This window comes from Myxine glutinosa, chromosome 1 (assembly GCF_964187855.1).
Source record: "Myxine glutinosa chromosome 1, kmMyxGlut1.1, whole genome shotgun sequence".
In the NCBI taxonomy this organism is placed as follows: domain Eukaryota; kingdom Metazoa; phylum Chordata; class Myxini; order Myxiniformes; family Myxinidae; genus Myxine; species Myxine glutinosa.
Window position 1 is genome coordinate 246,263,134 of NC_136261.1, and position 19,211 is coordinate 246,282,344.

Sequence of the window (19,211 nt, forward strand, 5' to 3'; positions counted from 1 at the left end):
CGTTTGGGTGGAATCGGGTGAGTCGGGGATCCTGTTAGGTCGCGGTAATACCAACCGCTCGGTCAATATAACATCTGTCCGCGATCTGTAACAATTGGTTGTCAGGAGTTGGATTCGGACCTGGGACTAAATTTGTTAGGCCCAAATTTTGGAACACCAATTGTACTATTAGAGTAACAATTGGTGTCTGGGAGTGAGATTCGGGGCCCGAACCAAATTTTTTTAAAAACATCTAAAAAAAAAAAAAAAAAAAATTTGGTCAAAATTTGGAGCGGCCGAAATTTGTTTTGTTTTACAAAACCTGAACTTTGAAATCGCGCCATGGCTGGTCAAGGCGACGGGATGCCGGTGGGAGAGATAGAGGGGTTAGGAGTAACCCAGGATCAAATGGAGGGGAGCAATGAGGAGGCGGTTGAGGGGGTATCAGGCGCACAAAATGGCGTCCTCGCGCACGTGGGTGTAGCGGCACCAAATTTTGCCGCGCCCGCGACCGCGGCAGCGCCGCCGTTGGATTCGGACCTTTTGTTGCTACAAATCGGGGCCCTTATGGACAAAATGAGGGACGAAGCAAGGGCTGATAGTGCGAAAATGGAAAGCAGAATGATGGGGGTAATGAGGGACGAAGCGAGGGGTACCGGTGAGGAGTTAGACAAGAAATTTGGGAAGCTAGACAATAATTTTGAGGGGTTAGACAAGAAATTTGGGAAGTTAGACAATAATTTTGAGGGGTTAGACAACGGGATAAAAGAGGTGAAACATGGGTTAACGGGGGTGGAAAATAGAATGGCTGCCCAGGAGAATCAGATAGAGGGGATGAAAAATGGGTTAATGGGGCTAGAAAATAGGATGGAGGACAAATTGCGGGAGATAGGGGAGCAATCCGCCAGAGAAATTAAACAAATGGGAGAGCAGATAGAGGAGGTAAAAATCGGGGTAGAAACCAAACTGGATGCTCAGAGGGATGAATTGGGACAGATGAGGGCGGCATCTACAAAAGAAAGGGAGGAGATGAAGGAGGAGATACGACGAGGTGTGGGTGAGGAGGTTTCGGGGCTACGCGAGGAGGTAAAGCGAGGTGAGAAGCGTATGGAGAAAGAAGTGAGAAATAATACGGCAAAGTTACAAGGGGGAATAGAAGATCTGACGGAGGAGGTGGAACAGCTGACGGAGGGACAAAAAGAACTAGTGGAGCAGGTTCAAAAGAACACTGCGGTACTAGGAGGGTTAAAGGCGTGTGGAAGTGTAACTCAGTGTAACTTATTAATTGGCACTGGTAACTTATTAATTAACCTGGTAACAAAGCAGATACATTTTACATGCAAACTCTGTTAAAGACGAGTTTGTAAATGAGTGTCAGAATGTGCATGAACATGGTAATCTCTTGAAACACCTGGTCAAGGCCCCAGGCTAGAGCACCCCCCCTACTGTGTAAATGGAAATCACAGCAGGAGGGGAGCGAGCTGATGCCAGGACTCGGTGCAATGCATGACCTCGGGGCATCAGCGGAGAGAGGATTAAGTCCAGTTTGGCGATATAACCGAGAGCAAACGTTGGGTAACAACTTGCGACGAGAAGCGCTGACCGAACGGGAGTGGCGGAGGAAACATCGGCTGAACGAGAAGGACCAGCGAAAAGAGTTAACCTGATCCATTATATTATGCGGTATCATTTTGGTAATTGGAATGAAGTAAATACAGTTAATAAACCAGACCTTTTGTAAACCTGTGTCCGGTCATTGGAGTCCTGAGTCCCCCGATACAAATTCCCCTACAATCGACACAAAAAGAAATTAAAAACGAATTAATAGCGACACAGAGGCAATGTCAGATGGTACGTGAGGAACTGACAATGAGGGTGGACGAGGTGACAGAGATAATGGAGACAAAGGACCGGCAGGTGAGGATGCACATTGAGACGGTCACGGTAGCCTTAGAGGACGAACTTGAGGAGATGCACCGAGAAATAAAAGAGGTTAAACAAAAATTAGAGGAAGTGGAAGAAGAGGTGAGTGAAATTAAGAAGGGACGAACAGAAACTAAAAGAGAAATCCAGGAGGAGGTGATGGAATATGTGCAAGGTCGGTGCTCAACTCATAATGTGCTGCTCACTAACCAAATGAAAAGTTTGCAGGTGGCAGAGGAGGTGCGACGACGAGGTACGGAGGTGAGTGGCAATGTATATGATGTGAGGAAAGCTTCAGTCGGCTTGGGGATTGGTTTGGATCCGGGTGTTCGTGAAAGGCCGTTGGTGAAGTGTGCGACAGGTCTGGTGTGCGAAAAAAGAGGTGTGCGAGAATGTCCGACCATGGGGTGTGTTAGGAAAAAGTGCACGCCGAGGAGTGAGTGTGCCGTCAAGAGTGAGTCGGTCGTAGCGCGTGTGCGAGGGGGTACATGGAAGCGCGGTGTGGTGAGTGTTACGGAGGAAGTAACGGAAAAGTGTGCGCAAGAGTGTGTGCGAGAAAGGTGTGTAACGGACGGGTGCATGAGGAAAGAGTGTGCTGTCGAGAGTAAGGGTGAGTGCGCTGTCAAGAATGGAGGTGAGAGTAGTGAGAGTGACAAGGAGCGTGAGTTGGTTGTGACAGGTGAGCGAGGATGTACACCTGGAATGGAAGGATGCACACCTGGAATGGTAGAGCGTGAGTGGGAATGCACGCTGGAATTGGTAGTGAGGCACGTGGTTGGGTGTGCGAGTGAGAGCACACCTGTGATTGTCACAGAGGAGGTGACCGAGGAGGGGGCGCGAAGAGGTGTGTTGGTGAGGTGTGCGAGCGACGAATGTGTGCCAAGGTGTTCGGTGGTCAGGTGTGTGACCAAGTCGGTGAGCGGAATGAGTGTACCGAGGTGTGTAAGAAGAGGTACGACGAGGAGCATGGAAACGGCTGCATGTATGAGCAAGAATGGGGTAGCGTATGCATGTAAGCGTGCAGGTGAAGCATCGACGGTAACCGGGTTAGAGGTTAGAACGACTTATAGCCGAATCGGGCCCTCGGTGCGCGTCGGGCAGCTTCGCGTGCCGCGAGGACCAGCGGGGATCCGAACCACGGCGGGTTCGAAAGGACCGCCGTGCGCGATCCACGCTGGGCCTCGCGTGGAACGGCCGCGTCCGGGCTCCACTAGGCGGAGCGGGCAGCCCGATAGGAAGGGTCGTCATGGCGACCACTTTCTATTGAGACGTGCCGGCAGGTCGAGATCGGGACATTGAATGGCTCCACGCCGAGGTGGTGCGTGGGATCTCGGCACGGGTAAGCCCCTGTCCCTGCACCGAGTGCCGGACGCATCCAGCCGCCGGCACCAAAGAACCCGCGTTCATTGCTCGGCTGTACGAAGCCGAGCTTTGGAAGGGAATTGGCGCACCGAGAGGATGTAATAAGTAGACGGGTGATGAGGTTAGTGTTTTGGACCCGAAATTAGAAAAAGGCGAAATTTGATGATTGGTACGGTGATTGGCAGAATTTTTGATTGGTTGGATTTAGGTGTGCGAAATTGATAGTGAGAGACCCCCGATGTGGTGGGATGGCAAATCCACCATCCCTCACAGACAGGTGGGGCAAATGCGCAATAGCTTATGGGGTGTATGGCAGTGAAAACTAGCCCGGGTGGGTTAGGTTATATCATGTGTAGGGATCTAGCGAAGATGACATTAGGTGACGTTAAGATTAGTTAGTGACAATGATACCTGTAGTGGGGACGCAGGTAGATTAGTGTGGATTATAATGACGTGGGAGCGCAATAGTTTAAAGGGACGACTGGGAAGCGCAAGTTTCAGAGGGGAGTAGTTAGCTGAGATGATGCTGTGTGTGTGAGGATTGACCAGGTGTGATTGCACAGGTGTGCAACTGAACAGGTGTGTGGAGCAGTGTATGAGTGAGTGATGGTGATGTGTGTTGTGTTGACCAACTGGTCCAGGAAGAGGAGGAGGGTGCAGGTGGCACCAGGTATGATTGCACAGGTGTGCAACGACAGGTGAATGAAGGACAGGTGTATGGAATAAATGGTATGGAGTATTGGAATGGATGGTCGTGGAGTGAGTATGGTGGAAATTGTGGAGTGGAGTGGATGGTGCGAAGGTGTGAATGGGGGAAGAGTGGACCCCCATCACGGATACCCGGGGCGGGTAGTGTAAGTGTTAGGTAGAGGGTACAGGTAAATTGTGGTTGGATATTGGCATCTGTGGTGCGGGGGAAAGAATAGTCTTTGGATGGGTGCATTAGTGTTGTGGAAATGGCTGGGCGTGTAGCCTGTTAGTGTGTGTAGTTGGTTTGGGCACTCCACCACTGTGAGGATGTCGGCCAGGTGAGGCCGCAGGTGGGCTCTGGGAGCCGGTAGTAGTTGTTGTGGATGGGGCCCGAGGATCCGGAGGACGGACCCGGGTAGCCCAGTGCCAGAGGGCACCATGGGGTGACAGAGCCAGGAGGGGCTGTCCCCAGTTAGTTAGGTTAGGGTGAGGAGCTAGGTAAGCTCGGGTGGCAACGACAGTGGTGGAGGTGTGCAGGTGGGTAGACCTGCTGGGAGAGCTACACGTCGCAGCCCAGAAATTGTGCGAGAGCACCGGGAGATGAATCGGGGGAGTGAGACCCCAAATTGAGAAGCACCATAGTTTGGTCAATGGGAATTGGTTTTTAGAACCCATAGTGTAAGTTGGCCAATGGATTGGCAGGGAGAGACCCCGGGTAGTGTAAAGTGTGTTAATGTCATTTAGAAAGTAGTTAGGATGAAGTCTCCTCGCACCATCTGCATCCACTCACCTGAGGTGACAGGTACTCCGCACCATGCCATGTTTAATTATTTTTACTGTGCAAATGTTTGGATTGTGAGACGCATCATGACGTGGGTGTGACATTGTGCTTTGTTGTTCCATCTCTTCCTCCTTATGAGGATTGATGACGAATTGGGTGATGGCAAATTTTGAAGTAGAGGGATTGTGGAGACGAATTTGGTATAGAGGAAATATGGGGAGACGTGACAGTAGTGACGAATTGGTAATGTGTAGATTTTGTACATATGGGGTAAGGGCAAGGGTAGTGTAGGTGACACGGGGGTGACGTACGGTAGGGACGAGCTTTCTCACTTCGCCCTCCGTACGCATTTCGCCTTGCATTGCCTTATTGATGTGTACCCTTGTGACCTTACCCCTCGCTCACTTGTCTTTCCCCTTTTGTCTCCCACATGACCTGTGCGCCATTGGGTGCCGAGGGGAGCGTGCGTGGGTCGGCCATTGTGCGCCCGAAATTCCCAGAACCAGCTGTCTGCATCGATGCACCACATTATGGACCACATGCCTGTGGCCGAGCACCACTTATGGACCCCATGGGTTGGGGCATGGCCCCTCTGCTGGAACCGGCCATGAGGGCCCGAAATCTTGCTGGCGGACCTTGGCCACAGGGCACCGATGCCCCACAGGTGAACCACACGTAGTCGGCCCTGTGGGCCATAAATAAAGCAAATAAAAAGGACACATTGGGCACACTTTATTGAAAATAGGCCGCCAGTAAGAAAATGAAAGAATGACAACATCTGGAAGACCAAATAATAATAACCAGCAGAGGGAGCCGAAGAGCAAGAGATCACCTGCAGGGTTTGGGTTTGTTGGATTTACTTTATTGATGAACAGTGGTGACTGCACCGATTGGTGCTTGGGTGTATATTGGTGCGTTTTGGGGTGCTTTCATGGTGCATTGATGCAGAGCAGACTGTCTCCCCCCCAGAAAGAACAATCACAGGTCCTGGGTTAGTTTTGTAAATAAAAATAGCGTCATTGTAAATAATGCTCCCCACCGTCAGTGTATAGTTTGAAGACCATTCCGCAATTCGGTTAACTGTGGGCGTAAGTCTGTTAGGCAGGGTGCAATGGAGCAGCGGGACACATTTATTTATGTTTTAAAACTGTCGCACTCAGGGTCAGGTTAAAAGTAGAGGGAACTACACCTACGTGTCACACTAAAAGTAAAAGTTGTAGGCCCGGGACGTGCCTAAGAGGAGGAGGGTGCAGTGTTGCGGAGATGAGGACTGTATATTTTTTGATTGTGTGCTGTACTATTATTATTATTGTTTATTCTGCGCCCCCCTACCTCCGGAGCTGTGTAAAGGTGAAAGGGCATCCCATAATTAGTCCACAAGCATACACATCAGCCAAATAATAGAATACCCCTGTTGATAGTTATCTCTTATTCTGTGTTTTAGAGTAAGGCTGTGTCTCCCATTAATTAAAGTACTCCATTGCACCAGTGAAAGAGAATAGATCCCCTTTCCTTCCCATCCCCAAAATCTCCATTTCCTTTTACATCCCCTTCCGTCATTGCCGGGCCTCGATTGCCGAATTACCTCCCCTCCAATAACCGCCATTGACCACGAGGCAGGGTCGGAGAAGAAAGGCGTGTCTCCACCTCGTCATAGAGGGGAAGAGGGGCGTGCCCGCCCGTCGTCATCAAGGGCGGAGCGAGAGGGTCGCGTGACCAACCAGGGCCGAGGTGAACACACCGATGGGCGTGTCCTGAAGGCCGGCGGCTTAATCGCCGGAGGCGTTATAAAAGGCGCGCACGCAGGAAGCAAGTGAGTCGGTTGCCAGAGAGAGTTGGTCGCCAAGAGAGTCGTGAGGAGTCAGGCAGTGGAGTCGGTGGTCAGTTGGTTGTGTTGGTTGCGGTGAGGAGTCGGTGGTGGTGGTCAGTTGGTTGCGTTGGTTGCGGTGAGGAGTCGGTGGTAAAGAGTGAGTGGACCAAGAACGAGTGGAGGGTTTGGACCAGACGAGTCGGACAAGGCCTGGCAAAGCACGCGACGTACACAGCAGCCAAAACAGCAGCGTGGGGCCTGGCCTGAACGGCGGCTGCTAAACGCGCCGGTTGTGCTGCGGGACCCCCTTGGACCTCCCTCTCCCTCCAGCCATCCACCTCCTGCCTTTCCACCATTCTTGTGGACGTGAGTTTGTTCTGTTTGTTCTGTCCTGGGAATAAGTTAAGTCTGTAGATAAGCTAGTATTTGCACTGTGTCACCTGCGTCTTATGTGTTGTAAATAAACTTGATTGCTCCTTTTTGCTTATGTGTGTAAATAGTCAATAAATTCAGTAGTATTTCCAAACCTTTCTTTGCCGTCGTTTTCCTCTTTGCATTCGTCGTTTTCGTCTTTTCCCTCATTGAGCAGCTGCGGTGCGATCCGGCCAACGTTTGGGTGGAATCGGGTGAGTCGGGGATCCTGTTAGGTCGCGGTAATACCAACCGCTCGGTCAATATAACATCTGTCCGCGATCTGTAACAATATGTTATTATTTATTTCTGGTGGCATTTCACTCCGAAATTCTTCTGTATCCAGTGGCGCAATTAAGAGGTGTGCGGGGCTATGGGAGCTCTAGATCTCCCACCCCCTTAGCCACAGATGTTATTGCAGTTTTGTGTGTGTGTGTGTGTGTGTGTGTGTGTGTGTGTGTGTGTGTGTGTGTGTGTGTGTGTGTGTGTGTGTGTGTGTGTGTGTGTGTGCGTGCAAGCATGCGCATCCAGGCCATAGGTTTTTATGCCTCAGCCGACGAAGTCGCCGGAGGCATTATGTTTTTGGGTTATCCGTCCGTCTGTCCGTCCGCCCCTGATAGGTTTTCATTACCGCGATAACTTGAGAACGGCTGAAAGGATCTTAGTCAAACTTGGTGCAGGTATGTATAATGAAGTAAACATGAACTGGTTAAATTTTGGAGTCAAGAGGTCAAAGTTCAGAGTTCATGTTAAGTAAAAAAATATGTTGCAGTGCCAACGTGAACAAATGATGGGATTTTGAACAAACTTGGTATAAGTATACACAAATAATTAAGTTAAGCACCCCCCCCGTTTTTTTACAACCTCGCACATTACAAGTTTGTTGTCGTCAAAACAGTGTAATATACCCATGATATTGCTATATTTTCTGGAGAAGTGATATTATGGTCACATAAAAACATAACAATCATGCCGTTTTCAATATTTTATTCTGAATAATTTAAGGTGAAATTTTTTGGGAATTTTAGGCATATTTTCACCTCAATTTAAGTATGGAGCTATAGGTCCATCACGGACAGTGTGGATGACGTTTATGTTTTCTAACGTACAGTCATTGTTCTGAGAAGACCTCTAGCGATCTTTGCGTCAATAACGTGTGTAGGACCCACGTGATCGGATCACTGACTCAACCCTACGTCTCATAGACCCTGTAAGCCGTCGTATGCGTTGCTGTGGCAGGTTGAACCCCCTCGAGCACGTTTGGGACATGTTGGGACGACAAATTGCGAAGATGGTCCCTCCAATAGCCAATCTGGATGAATTGGAACGTGCATTACATCGGGAATGGAACAACCTGCCACAGCAACGCATACGACGGCTTACAGGGTCTATGAGACGTAGGGTTGAGTCAGTGATCCGATCACGTGGGTCCTACACACGTTATTGACGCAAAGATCGCTAGAGGTCTTCTCAGAACAATGACTGTACGTTAGAAAACATAAACGTCATCCACACTGTCCGTGATGGACCTATAGCTCCATACTTAAATTGAGGTGAAAATATGCCTAAAATTCCCAAAAAATTTCACCTTAAATTATTCAGAATAAAATATTGAAAACGGCATGATTGTTATGTTTTTATGTGACCATAATATCACTTCTCCAGAAAATATAGCAATATCATGGGTATATTACACTGTTTTGACGACAACAAACTTGTAATGTGCGAGGTTGTAAAAAAACGGGGGGGGGTGCTTAACTTAATTCTTTGTGTATATATATGATGATGAAAAGATGAACTGATTGTATTTTAGCATCAAAGGTGAAGAGTGAGGTGATTTTGGTAAGGTCAGAGGTCATGCAAATATTCACTGATTGGATCATGGCATCAGCAGATCAAACATCAGAGGTCATGTCAGGTACAAATGTGATAGCTTGAGAAGAGCTGAATGGATTGAAATCACACTTGGTACAAATATTATAATGATGTAATAATGTGGGCGGAGGCATATCGGTTGAAGTCATGACGTCGAAGAGTGTTGTTCTAGTTATATTTCGGATCAGGGGAATCCCAGGGGGTTCCTCCAAATGTCACCCTGTAACTTTCAACCTCAAGAGACCTACTTGGGGCTATTTATTTAATATAGTAGGATAACTTTTATTTGATTATTTATTTTGGTTTATGCAGGAAAAAACATCCATTCGCTGCTTTTTATTTGCTGGTCTCATGTGTTAGGAAATCAGATTTTTGCAGAAATACCTTTGCTTTACTCCTAAGTTACATAGAGTTGACAAAAATGTTTTGGAGTAAGCAAACTTGTTTGTTGCTTAGTGGTTGACCTTTCATATTGGTTGTGCTTTATTATTTGAGACAGAAGTGAAGAAAGAAATATCTATGGCGAAAGTGGGGTCACGGGTGGTGTGTCATGGTGAACATGGTACAGTCAGATTCATTGGACAAGTTCTTCCAACAAAAGGTGAGGATTTAAAAAAGAAATCTCCATGCAAAGAATGTGTCTTTGTGTAATTTTTACAACACGTACACCGCCACTTCCCCCTCCCTACGGGAGTGGCAGAAAGAGTCATGTTCTTATCTTTTTGGGGGTACATAGATTACAGTAGATCTAGGCTCTGGTCCGTTAGTTTGTGGTGGACGCGATAAGCATATAATGTCTCAAGGATGTCGGCATTCCTCCAAATTTCTTTCCATTTAGTGTTAAACAGCAGTGACGACTGTTTAAAAAGGTAATCATACGTGGTTGTGGTTTACAATATATTTTTTCTGGTAGGCTTCTCCCACCATATGCCATGATAAGTTATGTTTTAGTCAGGTTCACTATGTTAACAAATATAATTTCGTTCAAAATTTTGGGAGATTAGCAAACCTGTACATTTTTGGAATCATCAGAGCATGGAGAATCTGAAAATCAATGTTGGCATTTGCACAGACACCTGCATGGCCGCCATAAAATACATATTGTTACGGTTTTTAGAACCTTCACTTTGTAAATTTTAGTAAATGTTCCCTTATAAATGATCCCCTGTAAATATCCCCATTAATTGGCTTTATTAAAGATCGCACCCTAGTTAGTCCATGTACAACACGTAGAGCACCATAGGACCTCTCTCTAGTTATTTCATTATCATGTGTTTCAGTTAAGGATCTGTTCCCAATAGTTGAATCTGCGTTGCATTAATCAAATAAGATAGGCCCCTTTCAATTTTCCCAATCATCTCTCCCGCTCGTCAAAGTGCAGTAGCAGTAGGGTAGCGTTCGCTGCCGTTTGCCTTGGGCTGTTTGCTGGCACCAAGCCGCCATTACACACGCGGTCTCAAGCCGAGGAAAAAGGGGGCGGAACCACAAGAACAAGGTGTGGCACGTGAACTCACCATCAGAGTTGGAGCCAGCGAGCCCTTGCCGGCCAACCAGCACCGAGGTGAGCCGACTGGTAGGCGTGTCATCGGAGCCGGCGGCTTGATTCATCAGCGGACAATAAAAGCGGCCGCGAGGGGACTGCTTGAAGAGACGAGTGAGAAGGTACAGATGAGGTGAGAAGGAGATCGGAGGAGGTGAGAAGGAGATCAGATGAGAGAGGGAGACGAGTGCGAAGGATCGTGAGGCAGAAGAGTGGGTCCGCTGACATTATGCCATCTATTCACATTGGCAGCGCGCGTGAAACTAATACGTGCAGCTGCCACCGGGTTTCGCCTAAAGCCCGGAGCGTGGACCGGAGCGTGGACTGGAGCCAACCTCGACGCTGTGCAATTGCCCGGACCTTCCTGCCCTGCCATCTGCCTGGACCTGCTCCTCCTTCCAGCCATTCCTTCTTGCCATTCTCTGTTCGTGTGAGTCTGTTTGTTTGTCCGGGGTTATAATATAAGACTGTTTTAAGGTTGCCCTGTGTATCTGCTTCTTCCTCTTCCTGTACAGTCCGACCTTTCGTTTCTTCCTTGGTTTTGGTTTTGTAGATAGTGAATAAATATCTGTTCTTCCTTTACTTTGGTTTCTTCTTTCCCCGATCGTTTTAGTCCCTTCTTCCCATTGAGTACCTGTGGCACGATTCGGCCAACGCTCGGAGTCAGGTTTAGTCTCTTGTTAACGGCCCGAGTCGCAGCTCGCTTCGCTCGGCGCAATCCAATCACGCTGCGGCCTGGGTGGGAGTGTTTCCTTGCTTACGGTCGGTGGTGGTAATTAGGTAGTAAGACGGGTTGGGCTTACAACCCTACTCACCACTGACCGGAAGTGACGTCATACCCCCAGGACCGGTCGGACGGCCAGCTTAACAGGACAAGAGGATTAACCCCCCCTTGCTAACGGGAGTGCCGTCCCCCGGATCCGTAACAATATTTTGCGCTATCTCGGCTTCTAGTCAACCTAGAAACTTAATTAAATATGCTAATCCTATGTTTTCTGGATCAAGGAATCCAATAAAGGCCTCAAAATAGTGCTCAGGATTATAGAAAAGCAACAAACAAAGGTAATTGAAAACCATTGTCTTTATATTTGTGATATAACTGTATTACTTAATACATGATATTGCAAGTCCTTTGAAGTTATAGGTATGGGTTTATAAAGCAAGAAAGCAGCCTTGTTAGTATCGGATTGAACTATAAGTCCTATACACAGGATCTACTAGGTTTATACCGTTCAGGAATATGCTTTTACAGATCTTCATCACTGTCCTGAGTGTCATTTTTGCAAAGGTGTCTACGCAAATGCCAACATTAATTTTTGGATTCCTCATGCTCTGAATTCCAAAAATGTATAGTTTTGCTAATCTCCAAAAATTTTGAATGAAAAAACATAGTGAACCTGACTACCTGTCCAAGTAGGAAAAACCCCTTGGGGAGAGGGTATATTATTAGTATTAATATTATGCTAATAATCATTTGTGTTGTGTCCTTTGTTGTTAGAAGCGGCCTTGGAAAAAACTCCATGATTAGCTATCTTAACATGGATATACACCTTAACATGGATTTCACACAAGCAGACAATCCCCTTGGGGAGGGGGGCAAATGAAGTCGGTACATCCTCCATATTGTGACCCTTAGTCCTCCTGTCAAATTTGGTTGAGATTGGATAAATAATGACCGAATATATCGTGGTCAGACAGACAGACACTAAATTGCGTTATTTAGTATGATTAGGCTTGCATTATTTTTAAACCAATAAGAATTCAGATTTCTTTCTGATTTTTGAACTTCGCAATTGATTTTTGATGATTTTTCAACAATTTCTCACTGAACCAAAGCAATGGATTATTTGATGATGCTTTGTAACCACCAGAGCTATTTTTTTATGATGAGAAGCGTATTGTAACAAAAGTGTGTTGAACTTAGCCCTCAACATACCAACAATATTGTCCCTTGCACAAATATGATATCTCACAGATTGAAGCTTTACATATCTGGAGAACAAGAGTAGCATGATCGATTAACCAATGCAACGACGTTCAAAACGAGGCTGCTTTTGTACATAACTCGTAACTATGACAGCTCATTTATCTACTGTCGTGGCCAAAAATATTGGCACCCTTGCAATTTTTTCAAATAATGCACCATTTCTTCCAGAAAATTGTTGAACCTATTCCAGAAAATGTATGTAAGAATTGAACTTGCCTATGGTGAGATGCAGGTGCCTGAAATATAAAAATCACTCATTCAACCAGTTTGAATAGAGGAAAGGAATCATTCTGCTGTTTTGTGTCACCATGTGTACTGCAATGAGCATGGAGAAAAGAAAGAAAACCAGAGAATTGTCTGAGGAGGTCAGACACAAGATGGTAGCCAAGCATGGACAATCTCAAGGCTACAAGTCCATCTCCAGAGACCTTGATGTTCCTGTGTCCACCATACGCAATGTTATCAGGAAGTTTAAGGACCATGCACTGAAGCCAACCTCCCTGAACGTGGCTGCAACAGAAATCTTGATCGAAGAATGTTTGCAGCGAAGGATTGTTCGAATGGTGGAGAAAGCACCTCGCTCAACTGCCAAACAGATTCAAGCTGACCTTCAGACACAAGTTCTGGGCCCTGTGCTTTTCTGGTCTTCATCAATGATCTCTCCGACTCTCTTGAAAATCCTCTCTATCTCTTTGCTGATGACTCCACTCTCTGCTGCTCCATTCCTCATCCCTCAGATCGGCAGTTTGCAGCCTCCTCGCTCTCTGCAGACCTGGACAAAATCACTGACTGGGCAAACAAGTGGAACATGTCTTTCAGTCCTGACAAATCTCACACTCTTACGATGTCTCTCCGAAAAGACCGACTGGACAACCCTCCCATCCACTTTCTGAATAATCCTCCCCAAGAAGTTCTGTCACTCAAGCTTTTGGGTCTCACTATCTGCCATGATCTTTCCTGGGAAAACCACATTTCAAATCTGGCCTCCAAAGCCAGTCGCCGACTGGGCATCCTCCGTCGTGCGAAGTCCTTCCTTGGCACACCTGAGCTCCTCGCCACATACAAGGCTTTCATCTGCAGCTCAATGGAATACTGCTCTCCCCTCTGGGCTGTTGCTCCTGCCTCACACCTAGCTCGTCTTCACGCTGTTGAAACCAAAGCGTTCAGAATCATTGGAATCTCCCGTGATGAAGCTACCTCCGAGGGCCTTTCACTTACTCACCACAGGCAGCTTGGTGGTCTTTCTGTCTTCTACCGACTCCTCTCCGGCCTTGCTCCTCCAGCTCTCTCTGGGCTCTGTCCCCCAAATATTCCTCAAGGTCACACAAGATCTGCCTGCAACCCTCTTATGGTTAAACTGCCAAAATCAAGACTCTCTGCTCACCTTCACTCTTTCATTCCTCTTTTCTCCCGCATCTGGAACAAACTCCCCCACTCCCTTCAATCCCACTCCTCCCTCCAGGTCTTTAAAACAGCTGTTCACCACCATCTCTTATCTTCCCCCATCCAAAACCTTGATCTTTTCTACCACCGCTAATTTCACCCCAAATCCTCTTTTTTGAAATACCAACTTCTTTCCTGGAAGTCCTTGGTGTCCTTGTGTTTATACTTCTCCCACCTCCCCCCGTTCCCACGCCACCTCCCCCCAAGCCCTCTCCCGCCCACACATTCCCGATGTCCCTCACAAATGTTGTGTTTATGTGCTTCCCCTTCTCTCCCCATCTTGTCTACCGCTCCCCTTTTTATATACTTTGTTTGTTTGGCTGTTTGATTTTGTTTGTGTGATAAATGTTAGCTCTTTCACGAGCCTCGATTATGTATACAAAAAAAAGAAGAAAAAAAAAAGGTACGGTAGTTTGAACTCGCACCATCCGCCACCAACTCTATGAAAGGGGGTTCTATGGTAGGAGACCCTGGAGGATCCCACTGCTGAGAGAGAGATGTAAGAAAGCCTGTCTGGAGTTTTTCAAAACACACCGAAGCAAGCCAAAATCCTTCTGGGAGAATGTCCTGTGGACAGATGAGACCAAATTAGAGCTTTTTGGTAAAGCACATCATCTCTGTTGTTTACAGAAAACAAATTGAAGCTTTCAAATAAAAGAACCCCTTCCCTACAGTCAAGCATGAGGAGGTTCAGTGATGTTTTGGGGTTGCTGTGCTGCCTCTGGAACTTTGGTTGCTGTGCTGCACTGGGTGCCTTGAATGTGTGCTTGGCATCATGAAATCAGGAGATTATCAAGGCATTTTGGTGCGCAATGGTCAACCCAGTGTCAGAAAGCTGGGTCTCCTTCGAAGATCATGGGTCTTGCAGAAGGACAATGTCCCCAAACACACTTCAAAAAACACCCAGGAATGGTTAAAGACAAAACGCTGGACTGTTCTGAAGTGGCCAGCAATGAATCCAGATCTAAATCCCATTGAACACCTGTGGGGAAATCTGAAAACAGCAGTTGCGAGAAAGCACCCTTCAAATCTGGGAGAACTGGAGCAGTTTGCATAAGAAGAGTGGATCAAACTGCCAGTAGAGAGGTGGAGGAAGCTAATTCATGGCTATAGGAAGCGCTTCACTGCAGTTATTTTGTCCAAAGACTGTGCTACCAAATATTTAGTGTAGGGTGTCAATAATTTTGTCAATGCCATTTATTTTTATTTCTGATTTAAAAGGAAAGCTACATTTCGAGTTTTCCAGAACCTTTGTTTTTGATTCAGAATTTAATATATCCTTTTAAATCAGAAAATAAAAATAAATGGCATTGACAAAATTATTGACACCCTTGGCTTAATTTTTGGTGTAATTAGTGTAATATGACTGACTTTAAAAGTGTAATATTAACAGTGAAATAAAGAATTGTGGAGACGAAATACTTTTGTCAATTTCAACTTATTTTTAGAGAAAATTGTGAGTTATTTGAAAAAAGTGCAAAGGTGCCAATATTTTTGGCCACGACTGTAATACTGTGGTGCATCCAATCACAACATATATTAGAATTCACAATCTGATCCAAGATTGTTCAGTCATTTATGTGTCAACAGCACTTGACTTCTGTTTTTCGTAATTTCAGTGGGTGAAGCTATCCCGCTTGCACAGTATTACTTGTAGATCAAGGCAGGAGTTTAGAATTTGGTCAGAGTGCCGGCTCATAATGTCCTGCTTTTTTTGAAAGGTAGCACAGATCTTTAACGTCCAGTGAATGCCAGCAGAGGGGATAGCTCACTTGGCGTCCCCTCTAATTGACAACCTCATTTATGCCTGCGAAGCACAAGCCTGACATCAAACTAAGAGTATTCCGCTCAAAGGCCATCACACTATCCTATTGGCTCAGCCAAGACTGTTAAATCTCAGTTTTTATCATTGCAGGACTTTGGTTGGGGATAGAGTGGGACAACCCAGAAAGAGGTCTACATGATGGCAACTATAAAGGCAAACAATATTTTAACTGCACGTGAGTATTCTTCGGGGACACATTGCTAAAACCAATGAAATGTTTTAACCGACGTGTCATGCTTTGTTTTGTAGTGCTTCTACATTTCGAGTTTTCTGTCTTTTTGTAACTACTCTTTGATCACAAATCTTGTATTAAGGATTCTCTATGCCTAGGTCACACATAGGCGGATATTTTGGTGACTACCGGCGACTGCCGGCGATCAAGATTTTTCAGCGACTACTGGCGATGTCGGGTGGTAATGTGACCATAAAATATGGTCAGGCGGCAGTATGACGACTGCAGGCGGCCACATTGACTCGTAACTCGGCCGCCACTAGTCCTACTGCTGTCGTCGTCAGTCTCCCATAGCCGCAGGGGAGACGTGACAGTTCTTCTGTAGTCGATATGCAGCCGCAACAGTGTCGGCCCGTAGTCGGGAAGATGCCGCAGGAAGGCCGTATGGCATTCGCATCTCTGCCGTGCTAGCTGGTGGGGGCGATTGCGGAAGACTATGAGCGACTGGGTTGCGGCCGCTTTACGCTCTTATTACGGATACCGACGACAGCATGGCGGTTCCATCACGACAGCATGGCGGATTTTTTTCCATTGCGACTGAGCGTGCCGTTTTTAAACATTTAAAAAACTTTTTGGCCCCTTTGCGACTCTTGCCGACTGTAGGCGACCTGGGGAGGATAACCACGACTACAGGCGACCGTCCATTACGGTTTCATTACGATTGTCGGCGGATGGTGGCGATTTTTTCAGTCGCCAGTAGTCGCCGACAAATCCGCCTATGTGTGACCTCGGCACTACAATGTCAACTTTAACCTTCATGGTTTGCATGGCAGGCACCCGGCAGGAGGATCATTTGTTCGTATGAATAAGGTGAACCTTGGCGTCAACTTCTTGCATGCTTTGCAAGAGAAATATGCCAGTAATGAATGGTTGGACAACGATTGTCTGCCCGTTGGGAAGGGCCAACAAAAGCCTGTAGTTTTCGTCGGCTTGGAGAAAGTGTTCCAGGAGCAGAGGTGTGTTGTGGGTTGATTGTTTATTTTGCTACATGTTTTGTCTGTGCAAATTCTGTATCTGATGCCCCGTCTCCATTAACATTATCACACCTTGTCCACCTGGTTACTGTGCCATATCCACTCACTAGAGTTGAACTGGAATGAAGCCAGAACCCTTTATGAGCCTGGTGCAGTGTACAGTGAATTGGGAACACGATGACGTCATTACGCTCATGTCTTCGTTTTTACGTCTCAAATGTCATTGTCATTTTACGTCCCAATAGCAAGGCAAAATGTGGTTGTGGGGCCATGACACGTCAATGAAATGTTTACATTAATGGCCATTACTTGTTACTGTAATTAGAAATTTCCTTAAAAAAAATAAAATCTGACGTACCTTAAAGATTGCAAGACTCGTAAAGTAACTACAGCACTTGCTAAAGTCCCACAAATCCAGTCATGGCAGTTGCAGAACTCTATTTCATAATTTCCAAAAATCACATGACTTTTTGTCCACATTATTAATGTACGATTTGCGGCAGTTTGTGCTACAGGGATTTGAAAAATATAAACCTTCCCCATATCTGGCTGTTCTTACAACAGGGCATACCATATTTATTTCAATAAATGCTTTGATCATTTTTATTTTTTCATACTGGGCAAGAAGAGCATGTTTATTGGAGGGTTGGAATCTCTCTTTTTTTTTTTTTTCAACCTTCATAACACATAGAAATCAATTATTTTTGAGGTTGCAACGATGGTTGTTAGTAATATCGGGAATCGTGTAAATTTTGGAATAGTTCACTACGAGTTTTAGTTCAAGAAAATATTTTTGAATTTCTGCAGATTCGGTTGAGGAGGGCCAAAAGTAGACTGTCTCATTTGCAGCTACCTCTCCATTCGACAAACTCTCATTATGTTTGTCAATCTTTTCTTCAGAACCCTATGTTCTGTTTTGTTTTAAAAAAAATCTTTCAGAGACTCTATAGATATTATTCAGAGACTTCAGAGACTTGCATTGTACAGTAATATGATGTACTTTATAGACCTATTTGCATTCTAATAGTACGTATTTTATAGACATACTCAGTTGAAAAAAGATAACGTGTAATACCGGCTACCACAAGGTGGCGTTTGTCACCTACATTATCACATTCTGTGTGGACAGACAGACAGACAGACACAGCACTTGCTAAAGTCCCACAAATCCAGTCATGGCAGTTGCAGAACTCTATTTCATAATTTCGAAAAAGCACATGACTTTTTGAAGCACAAAAAGCACATGAAAAGGTGACAGACAGGCGACAGACAAACAAACAAACAAACAAACATGAAGACGTAATGTGGAGTACAATACTTGCAAAATCCGCCCCCCCCCCCCTCCCACCCCCAAAAGTTTTCCATTGATGCAACAAATTGTCCGTTTCATCGAGATAAAATTTACGATCTTGATCAAAGCTCGGGTCAACAGGATGAAAAGTGACGATTTTTCAGATGAAAAATGATGATTTTAGAAGTTTGACCTTGAGTTGACCTTTGACCTTTGACCTCAAATAGTATGTTTCCCAATTTACTGACTCGATATGCAAATGCTGTTCAATTTTCAAGTCAATCGGTTGAAAATTGACAGCATTTCAGATGAAAATTAATGATTTTGAAAATTTGACCTTGAGTTGACCTTTGACCTTTTGACCTCAAAAATAGTTAATTTAGTGACTCAATGTACAAATGCTATTACATTTTCAAGTCGATCGGATTTAAAATGGCGATTTTAGAAATTTGACCTCCAAGATGACCATTGACCTCAAAATCAATAGGCTTCTCAATTGGGACGACCTATACAACTTGGTGAAGTTTCGTGATGATCGGTTTAGAATTGTGACCTGTAGGCCGGTGACAAACAGACAAACAGATAAACAGACAGAACCACAAACGCAACCGACCAATATACTTGAAAACTCTTCGATTTTGCAAGTAACAAACAAACGGACTCAAATGCAATACTTTCTCCGGCGAGGGTAACGACTCAGTGCATCAAGTTATTCATGGTTGTTGTAAACAAGCTTTCTTTTGTTATACTCGATAATTATTGCATCAAAAAACATTTACTTTAATATCCTTTATTACCTCCGCCACCGAAAGTGGGTGGAGGTTATGTTTTCACTCCTGTCAATATGTGCAAGATAGCGGTCTGTCTGTGAACAAGATATCTCAAAAAGTTGGTGGACGGATGCGGACGAAATTTGGCAGAGAGGTAGCGTATGTGACAAGGACGAAATGATTAGATTTTGGTGAAGATCCGGATTCGGATCTGGCTACTATAATTACCATGTGAAGCAAAAAGTGAGGTTAAGCAATCGGGTCCGTACGTGTGCCATACCTGTGCTGTGTCTGCATTTTAAAAATTCATTTTCTCGG

At 45.6% G+C, this 19,211-nt stretch overlaps 1 protein-coding gene across 2 annotated transcripts in view; it reads left to right on the forward strand.

Annotated features, from left to right (window-relative positions):
• Nucleotides 1–19,211, forward strand: part of TBCE (tubulin folding cofactor E) — a 142,394-nt gene that overhangs the window by 3,773 nt on the left and 119,410 nt on the right. Inside the window, exons 2-4 of one of the 2 annotated variants that reach the window (XM_068129775.2) lie at nucleotides 9,331–9,432; nucleotides 15,717–15,801; nucleotides 16,632–16,814. In XM_068129775.2, coding sequence (XP_067985876.1) covers nucleotides 9,351–9,432; nucleotides 15,717–15,801; nucleotides 16,632–16,814 — 350 coding nt within the window. In that variant the 5' untranslated portion in view covers nucleotides 9,331–9,350. Of the gene's footprint in view, nucleotides 1–9,326; nucleotides 9,433–15,716; nucleotides 15,802–16,631; nucleotides 16,815–19,211 lie in introns of both variants that reach the window. The other variant, XM_078785692.1, reaches the window with a different exon arrangement.